This window comes from Lissotriton helveticus, chromosome 8, assembly GCF_964261635.1.
Source record: "Lissotriton helveticus chromosome 8, aLisHel1.1, whole genome shotgun sequence".
Classification (NCBI taxonomy): domain Eukaryota; kingdom Metazoa; phylum Chordata; class Amphibia; order Caudata; family Salamandridae; genus Lissotriton; species Lissotriton helveticus.
In genome coordinates, this window is record NC_136069.1 from 1,630,103,996 (window position 1) to 1,630,123,499 (window position 19,504).

Consider the following 19,504-nt stretch of genomic DNA (forward strand, 5'->3'; position numbering starts at 1 on the left):
TGGAATAGACACCGAGGCGAGAATGATCAGGTCCGTGGAATTTTGAGCCCAAGACCCGCCGAGGCGGGGAATTGAACCCTGGTCCCGGGCTAGACCTCTGCATCAGGGTCTGCCGCTCTAACCATTGAGTGTTGCTGAAAGTGCTCTCCTCAGGGCGTGCTACTTTACCTGTACTTCGGCAACTAGTAATAAAGCATAGTCTCTGGTGAACATGACAAAACATCAGTCAGTGCGTAACACGCTCCTATAATCATCTTTGAGTCTCATCTAGTTCCTTGCCAAAGCCCTCTATGAATGAGGGGGTTTGGCTGCACAGTTCTCTCCCACTGAGGGCCACATTCACAAAGGTAAAGTTAGACCAAGAGTCTAACTTTACTACCTTTTGGTATTCCCAAAGGCAAGTCACTACTAGTAACTTTACTACTAGGAATTTTACAAGTAATAACTTTACTACTAGTAAGTTTACTCATACTAAACATCCTAGTAGTAACTTACCTTTGTGAATACCGAAAGGTTGTAAAGTTAGCCAATAGATCCAAACTTAGAATTCAGGTGTAAAGTTAGACTTCAGGTATAAACTCATACTTCAGTTCTAAAGTTAGACTTTTGGTCTAACTCTATCTTTGTGAATAGGGCGCCCTGAGAGGCGAACCATTGAAGGAGACATTTAACTCCTTCATGCCAAGACCTTGGACATCAGCATGGGAATTTCATCGTCTTTTAGACCTTCTTCCACGAACCCTCTGTACAACCTCAACCCCTATTCAGGAAGTTTGTAACCAAGTCCCCACAGCGGCAAAGGCCAACATTAGCAGGTGGACGGTCCTGAGTGTATCGAAAGCCCATAGGTGGAGAACGGCTGACATCATTCAGGGTTTCCTGATCCATCCACTGTAGCAGGAACATTGGTACATACGGGTGCCACATCCAGAGGCTGCTGTTAACAAGGTTTTCAAAGTCTGGATGTTTGACTGTAATTACACCACAACAGTGAAACAAGGCATCAGTCCACTGCTGAGAAGTGACAGTGTTCACCTGCTCAACTCCATATGGCAAATAGAAGTAAGAAGGCAAAACTAAAGCCGGAAGTGACAGGCGACTAAAGAAGTAACATACCACTCTGACACCCTGAGCATAGTTCCAAATAAACTCACCCCTCACAAGCATTGTACTGTTTTACTTTTATTTGAAAAATATTACAGAAAGAAGACAACCATACTTTTACAAAATTCCTGAAGCCTATTAGGGAAAGTGTAAAGTTAATGACTCCATATACGTCATAAAAGTATAGGTGGGAATCTGGAGGTAAAGGGGATATTTTTTCAGTAACATCTAAGATTTGCCCTCGTCTATCACATGCCACTCAGAACCCTTCTATGACTATATGTTGACTTTCCTAAGGCATGTCTCCATCGCAGAAATTTGTAGGGCGGCCGCGTGGGCGCCTTTACAAGCCTATTCTAAGCTTTAATCAAAGGCTGCGTCTGTATGCAAAGATGCGGCCTTTGGCTAGTAAACCATTCGAATGACGCCAGGTATGACGTGATCTCTCCCTCCCCAAGACTGTGGAATTAGGTGCCTGACAAGTTGAGGTCACGGGAGAGCAGGAAGGCCAGAGTATTAAAAATAGTTTCTTCCTGTAGATTCCGGCTCCTTTAGGTCTTGTCCACGGTTCTTCACAGCACCACCCAGACAACCCCTGGTTGAGCACTTGCCAACGTGAAACCGTATGTGGCAAAAGCCATGTGGGAACCTGGCGTGGGTTGGTGGTGATGCCTGGGAAGAGGGTGGTCCTGCGCTTAAGGGGTGAGGGGATGCTTGCTTGATACCCCTTGTGAACATTAAGTGACCGCATCTTTCGTGGACAGTTTCTCAGTTCCAACCACTAGGAAAGGAAGAAGCATAGAAACCAGAACTACCATGAAAATATTTCTTCTGTTCCTACGAATTTCTGAATGTGAAATTATCCCCTTGTTCCGCATTTCTGAAGTATTTTGCATGTTTTGAAATTATTTCATCATGATGCGTCGAGATGTAACTTTACTGATCAAGTGTTCCAAGCTAGTGCCTTCAGAGTATGGAATGTTTTTCTCTTTTCTTCTACGTCTACGTTTCAGTGTTATGTTTGTTTTAGGAGTGTCCTAATCATTAATTGTGTTCTTCTTTTCCTTGTTAAATTGTTTGAAATTATACTATAGTTTGTGCTTTGTGGGTTTATATTGCTCACTGTTTTCATATTGTTGTTTAGATGTTTTAGTCTATTTTATTCAGTGCTGGCTGAGTTCTTCGAATATTAAAAATTAAAGACAAAGCAGGTGTCCTCAATTAGCGACACTTTTAATGAGGTTAGAATCCTGCCTCCTGTTAAAACATACATGAGCGGCTTTGGTCACATTTGCTGTTGCGGTGATAACGTGCTCTCCTGATTTCTCCTACTTACCTTTCAGAGCTAAACAAACATGTCCCACATTACCTTTCAGAGTTATTCTTCTACCTCTGCTGGACCTCCAGCCGCCTTCCCAAAACCTGCTTCTGCTGGTGGACTCCGTGGACGAATGTAGCTGCTTCAAAGATGGCGACTGGAAGCCGTCTGGCAAGAGCGGGACCATTGCCGAGCTGCTGTCCACCCACCATGAGCTCTTCCCGTCCTGGTTGCTCCTGGTGTGTTCGGCGCGTCGGCAGAACAAGGCCGTCACCAAGATGTTCACAGGTAAGAGTGCGGCACAACTTCCGTAGACTGCATGCGTATCTCAAGGGGTTTCTTGAGACTAAATGATGGATACGCAATAAGCTCAACTAGGAGGAGACATCTCGGCTTTGAGTTGTGTGTGGGACTAGAAGTTGTACAATGACAATTTCACCATGAAGCTGCCAGCTTCTAAATTAAAACAACTACAACTCTACTATCGCTTGTGTAGACTCCTACTTAAGCCCATTCCGTAGCTCCTCGTCTAACCCTGAATCTACCCTCATTTGCACTCCTTACCACCAATACTGCCCACTTTGCAGGGCTCTCCTACCAGACAGGTTTTGGCTGTCTGTAGCTGGAACGACCATAACAAAACTAGTGTTGTAGCCCACCCATTGCTTACTGTTATTTGGGTTTCTTGTATTTGACCCTTCCCTGGAGCTTCGCCTCCTTTTGATCATGTATATTGGCTGACTTTTATCCTTCTGCAGCTTCCATTAAGGAACTTCTTTTTTCTTCTAGCAGTCCATGGAAGTGCACATGATTTCTAGCTCTTTGCATCGTGTGCTGCTTCTCTTCATAGAATAAATCCACTGCCTCCCGCTCGGTGTTGCTGCTGCATCACTCTCGCCAAGCTCACCCCTTCTTTTCCCCACCCCTCCCTAGTTTGTATATTTTTGAAAGGCCTATCTGGGCCAAGCCCTCAGGCTCCTCCTCTGCATCCTCACCCACCCCGTTCCCTCCCACCCATCCGTACTTCCCATCCTTTACCTTGTTGCGTCTCAAACTCCTTGAACAGCCCGTATTCTTTTTTTTAGGTCTCGCCTGCGTGGGCTGCGCACATGCGCAGTTTCGCTGGCGAGATTTTATGTTTTTTAAGAGCTTTCAGTTACGGGCTTTAAGCCCTGCCCCTCTTTCCCATTGGCCGGCGTCACAGTTTATGCTTAACGGTGGCCAGCCATTGGGAAAGAGCATTCTGTGACGTACACTTTTCTCTTTTTCTGGCGGCCCACTTGGACGGGCTCGTCTGACTTCCTTTTGGCGTAAAAGGTTTCTTATCTTTATAGGGCCAAACACATGGCCCCATAAAGATAATAAACCTTTTACGCCAAAAAGAAGTCAGACGAGTCCGTCCAAGTGGGCCGGCAGAAAAACAGAAAAGTATACGTCATGACTGTTACCGAGACGTTCTTGCCTAATACTCTTCTCTTCCTAATTGAACGGAAGTGAGCCTTTGCAGGTCCTGGAATATCACATGAGCATTTTCAATGTGTACTATCTGTATAATCACTCATAGTGTATACATCGTATATAATTAGTATCTCAGGCTTTTTCCCTGGATTTTTATGAGCTGTCTACAATGGGAATTTATGCGCTGTCAGTAGTTTTGACAAAATGTACCCTCTGACATCGGGTCCTGTCTTACGCCCCTTTCAGGTCCTTATCTTCAATCCTGCCATCCTTTGCCCTCTCTGCGGAGTAGGGGGACTTGTTTGAGCCGGTGAGCGAAATCTGTTGCCATCCTCAATTTAGGTTCAGAGAGTAGGTTTTGCGTTTACAGGGGAGAAGCCGTTGACATGTGGGCATTTCGGAATGGTTTATATTGCAGGCTACGAACCTTCCCCGTGGGGTTTATTTCAGTGTATAGTGAAGAGGGTTGGTAAAATGGCGAGGAACTGAAATAATGTGTTTTGGATCCGGTTTATAATTTGTTACTGTTCCACCATGTATCGGGGTCGTTGTTGGTTTTAGTCGGTGTTGTTCACAGTATATTTTACATTTTGCGCATGGTTACAGCGTCGGGTTTTTTTTCCATTAGGATTTGTAATCTCTCCAGTGCCACCTCTCTTATGGGTGGATTCTAGTTGCACGAAGCTGCTCCTCGTGGACTGGGCTCGTTGACAGATATGGAATGTGCGGAAGCTCTGCCCAAAGTATCTAGCTGGTGTTAGGGCAACTAAATGTGGCAGTGTGCAAACGAGTCGATAATGCATAGTTCACTTGTCATTAAGAATTGTGCAGATGAGCTGGGGGCACACCTGTCAATCGGATTACTCAGCCAGAGTAGTTGCCTGCTTATTCGAGAGAGCTGGTTTTCTAGCGATCGCTCAAACATTTCTTTGGTAGAAGGAATTGACATATTTATGCATGTTGACCGCATTGAAATTGGGAGTGTGCGGTGGTTAATGAGCCAGGTCCGCGCAGGCCCCAGTGAACATGTGCAATTTGTAAACTACGTGGTAGTTTTCGTATTTGCAGTTCTACAAGCGCCTAACTTAAATGCGTCACTTAAAGGACGACCCGCCCTCTTAGCTCCCGTCTCATTCAGTCGGCGGAGAGGTAGTTTGGTGACTAACACCTTGATTCAGTGTCATCGTAGACGAGTTATGATTTTCTGCATGGTTTTGACTTGTGCAATCGTTATATAGGAGTTAAGCATGCACTGCCACACTGCTAGAAGTGTGTGTTATTGTGCTAAAAACCATTTATATGGCACTTACTAATTATTAATACCAGAGGATTTTGGGGAGGGGGTAATCTTAAGATAAGTAAAGATTGAGGAAAAGAACTTCTAAACTTGTGCCATATGGTTTGCATGAGGCTCCCTGAGGCAGGTACTTAACTCACTATGCTCAATAAGCTATAAGGATTGCAACACTAGTCTGCAACTAAACTATGACGATATCTACATAAAATAGCAAAATGAGTGTCCTGCAAGTTAAACTTGCTTTGTAGCGGGCATGTTCACTGGTTCAATTCGTTTGTAACGAGTCGAACCCATGATTAAACTGCCACAGTTCTCCAACAAATCCATTAACCACAGTGATGTTACTGCTATTGGAAAGTTACTGTCATTAATACTTGTTGCCAATTGCTTTGTGGCAGAGTTTTAATTATATGTACACGTTGACTGTAAGACTCTGCTCCTTGTGACTCCATTTCTGTCCTACCTCTTTCCCTATAACTTACAGGACCAGTTGTGATGATTTTCCACTTCAAGTCCTGGCTGTTATGGAGGTATGGCATCGAATGTATAACTCTTGTCAGGAAGGACTTCCCTTCCCACGATCTAGCCCACTGCCGGGTTTACCACGGCACACACAAACCTAGCTTTACACAATCACTGTCAACCTACTACCATGGACCGGCTCGCATAAGCTTGGAAAATAATTGAGCAGTACTTGCCTCTCATAATGCTAGCTGCGTGGGTTTGTAAAATGCACCAAGGTCAGTCGTTCACTGTAAACACTGCGGCCATTCATTTAGATGTTCATGTTAGTGCATGGATACGATATCTAGTAAGATACCCCAATCAAGGGTATTTTGAGCTATTTCCGCACATCAATCGAATAATTGGTGGTACTCAACGTTTATTGGATTTTCGTTAGTTGTTTTTTTCTTGGAGGTACTGTCTGTAATGCGGTGTTATGCAGATATTTGTTTTCATGAGCCCTAACTCTTTGAATATGAAGGCTTCCGATGAACCTGCATTTATGATAGTCGAATATTCCGAATGCATTAGAAACTAAGGCAACGCCCTATTCATTTTAATGATGTATGTACTAACTCAAAACAAACTGGTTAGGAAGGGTTATGGTGTATGTCACCCCCACTCCAATGTACCGGTGCTCCACTCTCTGCGTTGTCCATTCAAAAGTGAACCCAAACGTCAAATGAACATTCCAAAGCAATGGGAGAAGCACTCGGTGAACATTAACACAACGTTCAAGCTTTTCAGGGCGTGATCAAGATAGCTTAAGTGGAACAAACTTATTGGTCAAATTTCCAAATAGACAAGTCTTCATGTATGGTTCAAAATTGTGTTCTTTATTCTCATCTTGACAAATATAAATGGGACATAGTCCATGCTTTTTCGTCCCATGAATAGCAGGACTTCTTCTGGGGTGAAAAACGCAAGACAATAATAAAAATATAAAATGTTATGATAGTCCTAGACAAGTCACCCTAAAAACGCATAATGTTAAAACATGATACCTGTGTGATACAAGGTAGAAATGCGTAGATAGTCCATCTATTTTAAGATGTAAAATCCACAAACGAGTTCAGTCCAAATCAACACAATGTATACTGAAATAGGATTGCTTTTTCACCCTACACACAATCTATCAATTCACATGTGCATCCTTTGTTATAGCTTCCAACAGTTTTAAATTGCTTTAATCACATCTATGTTCTCAATACTTCACGTTGTACAGTCAACATGCTTGTAATCATTAAAATGATGTAGGGCTTTTAAATTCATTCTAAAGCAGACTGCTATTATCCTAACCTTACAACAAACACAATTGTTCTATTTAAATTCTCCCCAAAGATTTGTGGGTATAGATGGAAAATGAATTTCTTGCTTGTATAATATATAGGTATCATGTTTTTAGTGTTTTTTTCTGGAAACACTTTTTTGTTTCAGTGTTACTTATGGTTGTCCAGAGCCAACTCGCCTACTAAATATTTTTCGTCTGAACTGTATTTCTTCTCATTAAACATACAATACTATCAGAACACATCAGGGGATATCGAATACCTTTAACAAGCAACAAAAAAAAAGTGATATACATCACTCAGACAACTGTCGCAGCAACGCCCCCGTGAAGGGGGAGGGGGGCTATTTAAATTAAAGTTTAAAGTTGGTAAATTGTGGTCTGATTCATCCTGCTTTTAAAATTTCTCGGATACCATAACGATTTTTTTGTGTACATCTTGCTGGTTCCTCCTATTTTAAGTAATTTGTTAGGAGATGGGGTGGAGAAGCATTTCGCATCCTGTTAATCCTGTCTGCCGTTTGTGTGAAAATGGAGAAATATTATTCTGCAACCGTGCTAAAGAGTCCTTTGTGGGGGCTGACAGACTTTTTTTTATTTTTTTATTTTTGTAAATCTTTTTATTAAACAGTCTCGAGATGGAGGTACAAATCTCAGAATCAATTGGGTTTACAGTAAAATCAGGTTATACCCAATACAGCAATGCAATTCATTGCAATTCAAGGGGATGGGGGTCAATATCATCTGCATCCCGGGGAGTTGTACATATATCTCCCCGGTATGTGTCGGGCTGACAGACTTGCTTATTAGGATAGTGGTTTCAGTGGCGTGCGTATTTGGGATTTGGAATGGGAACAGTACGAATGCTAAAATGTGTGCATTACTGGCAAGTGACTGGCCATTGCTTCCACGCGGTCTACATGTGTTTAATGGTTGCCTCGAATCACTGCTGGGGAGCTTGCTGTGCTCTTCTGGCGCTGATACACGAGGAAGAGTCATGCAGAGGAAAACCCATTCCATGACTAGCCATGAGAGTGGTTAGCAAGTGGAAGACAATCTGCAACAGTCATTGGTGTTCCTGTGTGGTTTATTGCCCAGACCTCTGACGTTATTAAGGCCGCAGCGTTAACCGCATAATTATGAATTTACTCTTATCGCCATATGATTCAGTCTAATGCATGGCTTGCGGACTTCAATGTCGTTTCTAGCTAAAACATGACATTTTGCTTAACCCCTTCTGTGCAGGGCTGTTTCCCCCGCTGTGCTGGGGGGCGGGGGGCACGTACAGCGCCCCGTTGCTCATGACGAGGTCAGCTCGTCATGAGCTACGGCGCTCCGGTGCTCCCGTTCCCATGGAACGCTCAGCACAGCAGGGCAATCAGCCCAGCATGCGAGCGTTCCACGGAACGGGCGCGGTCATGACGAGCTCAGCACCGGAGCGCCGTATCTCATGACGAGCTGACCTCGTCATGAGCACTCAAGGGGTTCAAACTCGTGCTACCACACAGTGGCAGGTCTTTACGAAAGCAAATTGATTTTTAGTTCAATTGAATGCAGTATGCCTGTGTTGGACTGGTACTGATGAGGTGAACATGTTCAAACTGTATTAGTGTTAAAAATGCCACAAAGGCTAAATAATACGGTTATGAAACCTGCTCCATAGTTTGGTCCTCTTTTCCTGGCTAATTCCAGTGGCTCCGATAACATGTTGCTTTTCAGCTCTAAAGTGAGATACGCCATCGTCCGCTAAATGGCTGTTGGACTTATCCTTTCTCTATAATGCGCTTTCGTACGCTCCTTATATTTTTCAATTTATTGCTGCAACTAAACGGCCACCGTAAGTCTAAACAAGCATTTGCAATGCAATAGGTCTCGCATTTGCGAGAGATCAAGCTATTGGCATTTTAAATGACAATGCCTTTTATTTATGTTTTAAAAACCAACACGTAAATAAAAGGCATTGCCATTTACAATGCCAATAGCTCAAACTCTTACAACTGCAAGAACTGTTGCGTTGCAAATGCTTGTTTCTTTTGAGGCCTCTGCAGCTTTGCTGAGCCTTTCGGAGGTGCTGAAAGTGATTTCTCACAACTAAAATTGGTTTTTATATTTACCGATCCAAGTGGCCTCCACCATCTTAGAACGGATAAAATGGCAGCCACACCATCCCCTAGGCACATGTATGTGTGATGACACATGTGAGCACATATGTCATCACACAAGCCCTTACCTAAGGAATGACATTGCCGCTAGCAGCAAACATGCCGCTTACCTTTTTTTGGGGTCAATTCTACATAGCATTGGTACCACTAACCGGGGAATAAGGTGATACCAATTGGCTTTGTCAGTGCTTGTTATTAATCTCACTTTAAAAAAAACGTACATTGTGATATTTATGCATATCTTTGCCTTCATTTTTCCTCATTGTTACCATAAAAGGGCAGACTTCATTTCCGTCCTTTGTTTTTATTCGTCATTGTGCGATTTCTTCAGTATAGTTACTTTAATTTCCCAAAAGGACTTCATAAACCTATGTTTTATCCTAAAATTCCCTCCTCTCATGTGGTAAATGCGGTTCTTAAACAATGATCATGGTTCTGTTGCTATGACGACTCTCCGTGGGGCTAGAGCGGTGAGCCCTATTTTGGTTCCTTCTGGGAATCCATTGAGAAGGAAATTGCAGACCTGCTTCGCGTGGATTGTTCTTACAAATGTTGATCCAGCTGCATATATTTGGTACCATTACCCATTTTCCTCCTCACAGCTCTGACACGCCCACGCCCCTCCCTTGCCGGAGAACAGGCCGCCTTTTTCATATTTTCAAATAAAAGCGCCTCTTGGATGTGTTCTTCCTTCAGTTAAGTGTATCTTGGCACAATTAGATCAAAATTGTCTCTGTCTGGGGGAACAGCAAATTAATGTACTTTGTTTGATCAGCAAGTTGAGGGGTTTCTTCCTGAACTGTTGGCTGATACTTTGCAAAAAAACAGACCTCTAAATTAAAAGGGATGCAGGATGGAGGAGAGATAGTCTGCAAGGGGACTGCGTCTTTTTAGGTGTGGCCTAAGGACAGCTTTAGCTGTCATGCCAGCCTCATGTATTCCAAAACAACTTGTACAGAAATACATACATGTATCGGAGCTTACAACCAACACTCTTTCACCATTGGTTGGTTGATATGTCACTCAAATTATACTCCCTCCCACCCCAGCAGAAGGTATAGATCAACAAACCATCCAATGGATTATTTCCTTTTGGGTGAGTGCATGTAGCCCTTGCACATGTACACATACACTTAAAAAATAGTTCTCCAGCAATAGACCTTGTGTGACATTTGGACTTCCCAATGACTCTATAATCTGTACGTATAATACAGTTTCCATAACTCTCAATAAACTTATTGTAAATTACAATGTTGATTCCTTCACCGCAGCGCGAATTGCGCAGCGGTGCGGGAGTTCTAATCAGCGGGCAGGGCTGCGTCGGCCAATGGACGTGCGCTGCACTAGCGAGGTAGTGCTTGCGACGGCCGTTGGCCAACGCGAGCACGGAACGGGTTAATATATACCAGATTTGGTATATTTATTTATCCTTCAGAAAATAAGCATGAAGTCATTTGAGTAGCTAGAGTAAATATGCAGATTTCTAGGTTGTAGCCCCCCCTCAGATTTGTGATTGACATTTCAACCACTTGTATCTGACTTGAGAGACACATCTAGTAAAACTACTTGCGTAATTGAATCTTTTCAAAAGAACTTTTCTCCCCATTTTGAAGTGTTGATTTGGTGGTCATTCAGCTAGAGATAGAATGAAAAGAAAAAAACACTGATTCTCAGCTTCACTGCCAGGCTGCACAAAGTATTCAAGGAAAACGCTTCTCTTCTTAACTTGCTCTGCAGATCGAGAAAGAAAGCACTCCCGCCCCCCACTCCTCACCCCACTCCCATAACTCATCTGCTGACAGGAGAGCAGTTCCAAGCAAAGATTTATTAGTTTATGCATATGATCACATTTATTTATTGAAAACACACACCCTCAGACTGGTTCAGGTCGTTTGAAGCAGTTGTGCGTAAGAATATCAATGCTTTTGCGTTTGACTCGAGAGGGACACCTAGTAATGAGTAGTGGAACTGCAGCTCCATGTAAGGTTGTCAGTGCCTTTGTGTTTGACTTGTGAGAGACACCTAGTAACGACTAGTTAAGGCTTCTCCAGCGAGTAGCTCGTGAGCTACTGGTAGCTCTCCTGCTACCCGTAAGTAGCGCTCCTGTGTGCACCCTAGCCGTCTAAATAAAAACCTTTTTCTGGTTGAATTAATGTATGTATGCCAAAACTGTGTATTCAAGACTAAAATATATGCATTTTCAGAACTCATAAGCAGATGTTTAGAGAAAAATGGATGCATTGCCAAAATATATTTAAAACTGATCTGTGAGTGATAAATCATATGGCCGGGGGCACTGTGGTTGTAGCTGTTTTGAATTACCCATGTAGAGGCATGCCAAATCGACAAAGCCTTTTGTATGTCACTGTTGGCATCTCTTTCTGATGCGCTGAAGCGATAACTGCTAGTAATTAACACATAGTGACCACCAACGTAAACATGTCTGATGTGGTCACTATTACAACACTAAATGTATTAGTAGCTCCCAATGAATTTCATTGTACACAAGTAGCTCTTATTACACAAAAGGTTAGACACTCCTGTAGTGGAACTGAAGCTTCGTGTACACATGTCACTGCTTTTGCATCTAACTCAATTGGGACATTTAGTAACGACTCGAGAGGGACACCTAGTAATGACTTGTGGAACTGTTGCTTCATGTAAGAATTTGTAATGCTTTTGTATGCGACTTCTGAGAGGCACCTAGCAACAGCCGGTGGAACTGCAGATTCATGAAATCATTTCAGTGATTTTGCATTTGACTTGTGAGGGACACCTTGCAACAACTAGTAGAAACTGAAGCTTCATGTACGGTTTCAGTGCTCTTGCATTTGACTCGAGAAGGACGCCTAGGAAGGACTTGTGGAACTGCAGCTGCATGTAAGAATTACAAAGCTTTTCCATTTGACTTGTGAGTGACACCTAGCTATGACTAGTGGAACTGTGACTTCATATAAGAATTGAAATGCTTTTGCATTTGACTTAAGAGGGACACCTAGTGACATGTTGTGATGCTGATGGGATGTTGGTCTACTTGCATTTCTTCATGTCTTTGATCCTGTTCTGAAGCTTCCTGCCTGAGGTGTGTATTCTCTTGACCAGCTTTGCTGGGTTGCCATGTCTGATGACCCTGTAGGTGATGCCAATGGTCATGAATGTGCTGCCGGCGTGGTTGGGGATTCTGTGTTCTTAGGGTACTGGGGGTTGTGGTTAAACGTGCTGCTCTACGTTGGTTGCCTTTTAAGTTGTGCCTGGGAGGCTGTTGAGCAGAGTGTGTTCTCCACCCTGGTGAAAGGCCTGCGCTGCCCTCCTGAAGTTGGTTTCCTGAAGGCAGGGATCTACCTTCTTCATTTGTAGAGCTGCTACCAAGGCTGTCTTAGTGTTTTGGGCTTCATGTTCTTGGAAGGAGACGTCCGCGTTGAGGGTGAATCCACGTGATTCTGATTGGCTGCCTGTTGTGGGGGGAAGGCACCTAAGATCCTCTCAGGAGCTGAGGTTGAACCTGTGATCACTGATGCTGGTGGGGAGGGTATCACCCGCCTGCACGCTGATCTGCCGGTTCTCCAGACGCACCTGAATGGGTTGACTATGAGGGACGTAGATGTCACTATTCTCGCCAGATCGCTGGGGTGTTGGAGGTCTTCCCGCTTGGGGCCTTGACTTGTGGTAGTATGATGTCTGGGGCCCTGACGTGTGGTAATATGGTGTCTGGGGCCCTGGCTATGGTAATATGGTGTCTGGGGCCCTGACGTGTGGTAATATGGTGTCTGGGGCCCTGAGGTGCAGTAATATGATGTCCGGGGCCCTGACGTGCGGTAATATGGTGTCTGGGGCTGTGACTTGTGGTAGTATGGTGTCTGGGGCCCTGATGTGCGGTAATATGGTGTCTGGGGCCCTGATGTGCGGTAATATGGTGTCTGGGGCCCTGACGTGTGGTAATATGGTGTCTGGGGCCCTGATGTGTGGTAATTTGGTGTCTGGGGCCCTGACGTGTGGTAATATGGTGTCTGGGGCCCTGACGTGTGGTAATATGGTGTCCGGGGCCCTGACGTGTGGTAATATGGTGTCTGGGGCCCTGACGTGTGGTAATATGGTGTCCGGGGCCCTGACGTGCGGTAATATGGTGTCCGGGGCCCTGACGTGCGGTAATATGGTGTCTGGAGCCCTGACGTGTGGTAATATGGTGTCCGGGGCCCTGACGTGCGGTAATATGGTGTCCGGGGCCCTGACGTGCGGTAATATGGTGTCTGGGGCCCTGACGTGTGGTAATATGGTGTCCGGGGCCCTGACGTGCGGTAATATGGTGTCCGGGGCCCTGACGTGCGGTAATATGGTGTCCGGGGCCCTGACGTGCGGTAATATGGTGTCCGCGGCCCTGACGTGCGGTAATATGGTGTCTGGGGCTGTGACTTGTGGTAGTATGGTGTCTGGGGCCCTGACGTGTGGTAATATGGTGTCTGGGGCCCTGACGTGCGGTTATATGGTGTCTGGGGCCCTGACGTGCGGTAATATGGTGTCTGGGGCCCTGACTTGTGGTAATATGGTGTCTGGGGCCCTGACTTGTGGTAATATGGTGTCCGGGGCCCTGACGTGCGGTAATATGGTGTCCGGGGACCTGACGTGCGGTAATATGGTGTCTGGAGCCCTGACGTGTGGTAATATGGTGTCTGGGGCCCTGGCGTGTGGTAGTAGGGTGTCTGGGGCCCTGGCATGTGGTAGTATGGTGTCTGGGGCCATGGCGTGTGGTAGTATGGTGTCTGGGGCCCTGACGTGCGGTTATATGGTGTCTGGAGCCCTGACGTGTGGTAATATGGTGTCCGGGGCCCTGACGTGCGGTAATATGGTTTCTGGGGCCCTGATGTGCGGTTATATGGTGTCTGGGGCCCTGACGTGCGGTAATATGGTGTCTGGGGCCCTGACTTGTGGTAATATGGTGTCAAGGGGCCCTGACTTGTGGTAATATGGTGTCCGGGGCCCTGACGTGCGGTAATATGGTGTCCGGGGACCTGACGTGCGGTAATATGGTGTCTGGAGCCCTGACGTGTGGTAATATGGTGTCCGGGGCCCTGACGTGCGGTAATATGGTGTCTGGGGCTGTGACTTGTGGTAGTATGGTGTCTGGGTCCCTGACGTGTGGTAATATGGTGTCTGGGGCCCTGACGTGCGGTAATATGGTGTCCGGGGCCCTGACGTGCGGTAATATGGTGTCTGGAGCCCTGACGTGTGGTAATATGGTGTCTGGGGCCCTGACGTGCGGTAATATGGTGTCTGGGGCCCTGACTTGTGGTAATATGGTGTCTGGGGCCATGACTTGTGGTAATATGGTGTCCGGGGCCCTGACGTGCGGTAATATGGTGTCCGGGGCCCTGACGTGCGGTAATATGGTGTCCGGGGCCCTGACGTGCGGTAATATGGTGTCCGGGGCCCTGACGTGCGGTAATATGGTGTCCGGGGCCCTGACGTGCGGTAATATGGTGTCTGGGGCTGTGACTTGTGGTAGTATGATGTCTGGGGCCCTGACGTGTGGTAATATGGTGTCTGGGGCCCTGACGTGCGGTAATATGGTGTCTGGGGCTGTGACTTGTGGTAGTATGATGTCTGGGGCCCTGACGTGCGGTAATATGGTGTCCGGGGCCCTGACGTGCGGTAATATGGTGTCTGGGGCTGTGACTTGTGGTAGTATGATGTCTGGGGCCCTGACGTGTGGTAATATGGTGTCTGGGGCCCTGACGTGCGGTTATATGGTGTCTGGGGCCCTGACGTGCGGTAATATGGTGTCTGGGGCCCTGACTTGTGGTAATATGGTGTCTGGGGCCCTGACTTGTGGTAATGTGGTGTCTGGGGCCCCAACTTGTGAGAATATGGTGTCTGGTGTTGTCGTTTGTGGTTAACCTCAGTGGGATACCCCTTGCTACTAAAAGTCGTCGGGCTGGCTTGTCGCTTCCTCCCCCTGTCCGAGGCAGGTGCTACCACTTCTTCCACTCTGTGGGGGTGGAAGCCGTGTGGCGCTTGGGGTGCTTTGGGGGCAAGGGGCATTAGCGTTGGGGCTTTCATAGTCCTATGGGCATTTCTGGCCTGGGTCCAGTGCACCCTTCCCTGGAAGGACTGGTTACCCCAACCCCGTCCGTCTGGTGTTGCACCCGCACTGACTCACAGCGTGAAGGAGGAGGCCCCTACGTCACTGCACCCCATTGCGCTGCTCTCTGAGAGGGGCCCCCGGTAGTAAAATGAACAGAGGTGAAGCCGAGAGGGACATGGCAGGAAAGAAAGACGAGGCTATGAGGGGGGAAACCGTGTGCTAGCAATGTTACTGCGTCAGGGAGCTATTCCAGCGCCACCTGCATGCGGAAGCGACTTCAAGGCACTCCGAAAAGACAAATGTATTCATATTCAGAAGGTGCCGAACTGCAGGTTATTAACAAATGCACTGGAAACCTGATTAAAGTAAAAGCGATCATCAATCTAAATGTTAAGTTTTTTTTAAAAAAGGGGTGTGTGTGCACTTTAGAAATGGCCCTGGATTCCACTAATGCTCTAAGAGGGATCAATTCCTTCCTTGCTGCCGCTTCCACGCAGTATTGGATTCTTTCTCTCCGGACACACCTTTCTACTCCTATTACCACTGCAGCAGAACACTTTCCTGATAAGCGATAGTGCCTTCAGCGCCTGCCTGCGCAGGGCGTGCTCTAAGGCGCTACTCTGCGGACCCATGGACCAGGCTCCACAGCTGAGCTGCTTTTGGGGCATGGACCCAAGTGAAAGAGGCATAGGGCATTATCAGATGTTTGTAGCGCTCTGAAAACCAGAGTAAGGGTGCCTAAGCACAGATGTTACTCCAGTGGCGGCTGGTGACATTTGCAAGTGGTGAGGGGGTGTACATTTATTCTCATACTGCACTGCACTGTAGTGAGCGAGGGTAGCGACCGAGCCGGAACGACCTACGGGGGATTCGGGGGGGTTCTCCCTCTGAGAAAATTTTGAAAAAAGATTGGACAAATGGTGCATTTTCAAGCAAATTTGAGAAAGCAGGAAGTTGAATAAAGCAATTGTGGAAGTGCAGTTATTACATTAATAAAGAGATGTCATATAACATAGATAGCTGCTTATTCAGTATAGCTACATTCAGAATATAAGCAATGTTCATTCGCAAAACCGTGATATGAACCTGTTTTAATATTAACTGTTGTATTCCTGGCCTCACAATATGGATTTTATTTTAAATAAAGTATCGCTTCTATGTTTATGCAACTGAAATACGTTTAAGCTGTCGTCAACATTTACAAAACATGTGAGACGGTCATAAAGTAGTACGGACATTAAAAGGGCAAGCAATAAATAAGGTGATGTGAGTGATGCACAAGGCCATCTAATACCGCTCCTGGTGAAGTTGGGTTCAACAGTATGCTTTTAAACAACTAGCTACTGGTCTCGGGAGAGAAAATAAAATATGCACAATTATAACTGGCAAAATAATAGCTAGATATTAACATTGGCTAGAATTACACATTTAAAAAATTGTGAATGTTAGGAATAGCATAGGACGCTTGTGTTATTCTGAAAACACCACACGCAGACTAGATTAAGCAACCTCAGTCACATTAAAGCAAATTTATGAGCACACATGTTATGTTGTACTTATAGTCAGTCGTGACATCCTGTCTCTATTGTGCACGCTCTGGTCTGTCAGGTGCTTTTAGGTCTCACCTGCCAGGTAGCCCAAGCTGTCTGGTTGTACAGACTTGTCAACTTACCAATATTAGACAGTGCTCTTAAAGCCGCCCACTGCCTACCACTGGTCGGCTTTATTGTCACTCTTGTTTGCTTGCTTCTTATGCAATGGCTTCCCTTTCCATCTAACCTTTTTACTGGTGTCCTTCCACTGAATACTTTTCAGAAACATTTTTTTTCTTTTTTGCATGCACACACCAAGATTGCCTGTGTTTTCCAGCTGCCTCCCTCGTGTACTTCTCCATCGCCATGCTATATCATGTTGCTCTCTCTCTTCCGTGTGCTTCTCTCCTTCCATGCTCTCTGTTGCAATCCCTTGTGTGGGTGCGTCTGTCCCGCACGCTTCGTGTTGCAGTGTTCTTTGTGTGCTTCTCCCCCCCCACCGCCTCTGTGATGGACTCCCTCGTGTGCTCTGCTCCCGACCATCACCCGTTGCTTCCTCCAACCTCTCCTAAGTAACTCATCCACCCCACCTCTACTGTTCTTTTCAGGTCGAGCGTGGGCAGCGCATAGGCTGGTCTGCGCGGCGTGGTGTTTTCGAGTATGGACTTGAAGCTCCGCCCACTCCCCACCCATATTTGTTATTGGCTTGTGTCAATTTCCTTCGTAAAGGCTGGCTTCTGATTCATTAATAGGCCTGTTGGTCCCTCCTTAGTACCACCTTGTCTTCATTTGTAAACTCCCATGAGGACAGGTCCTTTTACGTCTGTTGTTACACAGTATGTCGTATTTAGTCCATAAGCACTATTTTCTATAATGAGTTTCTCCTACTGCAGGCACAACATGCTTTCCTGCAACTTACAGCGTGCCATGCACGCTTTCACTTTTCAAGCAGCCCGACACAATGGCGGCTGCTTATTTAAAATGAAATAAGTCTAGCATTTACAAGAGTTTGAGCTATTGGCATTGTAAATTACAATGCCTTTTATTTATGTGTTAATTATCAAAACAGATAAATAAAAGGTATTGTCATTTACAGTCCCAATAGCTTTACCTCTCGCAAATGCTAGACCTATTGCATTGCAAGTGCTTGTTTAAAAATATTTTTGGGGAAGGCCCCGGTAGCTTAAAAGCGCCTTTGCGCACATGAAATTTCTTTTTTTTTAAATTGACCGTGCAAAGTGGCACTTGCCATGTTTGATCAATGAATAAAAAAGAAAAGAAAAGAAAACGGCGCACCCTTCATTCTTTAGACGACGCATGCCCATGTGTGATGATGATGCATACATGCGTCTACAGATGGTGCGACTGCCAACAGCGGCTGCGTCATTGCGCTCCTCCCCACACCCCAATACTAAACAGCACAAGTAAAAAACGTACTTTCAACTGATGGATGCACTTAGGTGTTGCCAAATACATTGGAAAAGCCATTAGGTCCCAAAAACGCGATCTATTGGCTTTGCTAATGCTTGTTCGGTTTTTGCTGCCCAGTGGCTGCTTAAAAACTCGCAGACATATGACAACACTACACCGTGATTGGCTTACTTCCCAGGGGAGTTTCAGACTCTGCTGACGCATGATGCACCTGAACCCCCACCCCCCATCGCCATGTGAAGGGTGTCTCCAGACCTGGTGCCAGGCTATGGGGAGACTACATGGCTCGTGACAGGCGGGGGACGGGCATTTTACCTGTGCCCCGGGTGAGAGAGGCATCCACAGATCCCTTTCTGTACACCTCACCTAAACATTTCCTATTTTCCACTATATCCCTTTCGATGGGTATAAATGCAAGAAAATATCTCCACGTTAGAACCCTCCCACCCAACGTGGAGCACAAGCCGATGACGAAGCATGGCACCTTTGTGGGTGAGGGTCCGTGCATCCCGAAAAGAATATTCCAAAGGATTCGGGTACGAAAGGTAGTATATGATGGGCTTCTCCAACGAGTAGCTGGTGAGCAAATGATATCTCTGCAGCTTCCTGTGAGTAGCCCTCCTGTGTGCAGCCCAGCCTACAAAATTAGAATTATTATTTTTAGTTTTACATAGCACTGGCTAGACCCCAAGATCTCAAGGCACTTTACAGGTGATGCGAAGACCAAAGAAAAATGTACAATACAGCATGGAGGTAGACAATTGTAAAAAAAACAAAATTTAAAAAGCGTGTATTAGAGACAAAAATATCTTTATTTTCAGAACTGATCAGCTGATGTATTTATTTCCAAAATATATTTAAAGCTGATATTTGAGTGATAAATCATTTGGTGTTGGGAGGTTATTACTAATATTATTACCTTTGTGCCGGGGGCGTTTAAGCCATCGCCATTCTGTATGACCCACACAAAGACATTCCAGATCGACAAAGGATTTTCTTTGCGTTACCCCTGGCAACCTTGCCTGGTGCACAGGGGTGATCGCTGCGGGCCCTTTTACGTGGGAAGCCATTAATGTAATCTTGTCTGATGTGATCACTGTTATATCACAAATGATATTATTTTTTAACACAAATAGCTCTTATTTCAGAAAAGGTTGGAGACTCCTGGTTCAATACAATATTTTATGGTCTTTCACCTCAGGGTTGGTGGAAACCTATACTGAGCGTCACAATCTTTGCAGTTAAGAATTTGAAGCAGTAGTGACTGTCAGTGCTTCTCTGCGGTGAGTTTGAGCTATTGGTAATGGTCATTCCTCCTCTGTTCTGTGAAA

At 45.6% G+C, this 19,504-nt stretch overlaps 1 protein-coding gene across 4 annotated transcripts in view; it reads left to right on the plus strand.

Annotated features, from left to right (window-relative positions):
- The window catches only part of LOC144773580 (uncharacterized), a 363,968-nt gene that overhangs the window by 323,349 nt on the left and 21,115 nt on the right, over window positions 1-19,504 (plus strand). For all 4 annotated transcript variants that reach the window (XM_078658704.1, XM_078658707.1, XM_078658705.1 and 1 more), the window contains one exon: window positions 2,481-2,710. In XM_078658704.1, the coding sequence (XP_078514830.1) occupies window positions 2,481-2,710 (230 nt within the window). The remainder of the gene's footprint in view (window positions 1-2,480; window positions 2,711-19,504) is intronic.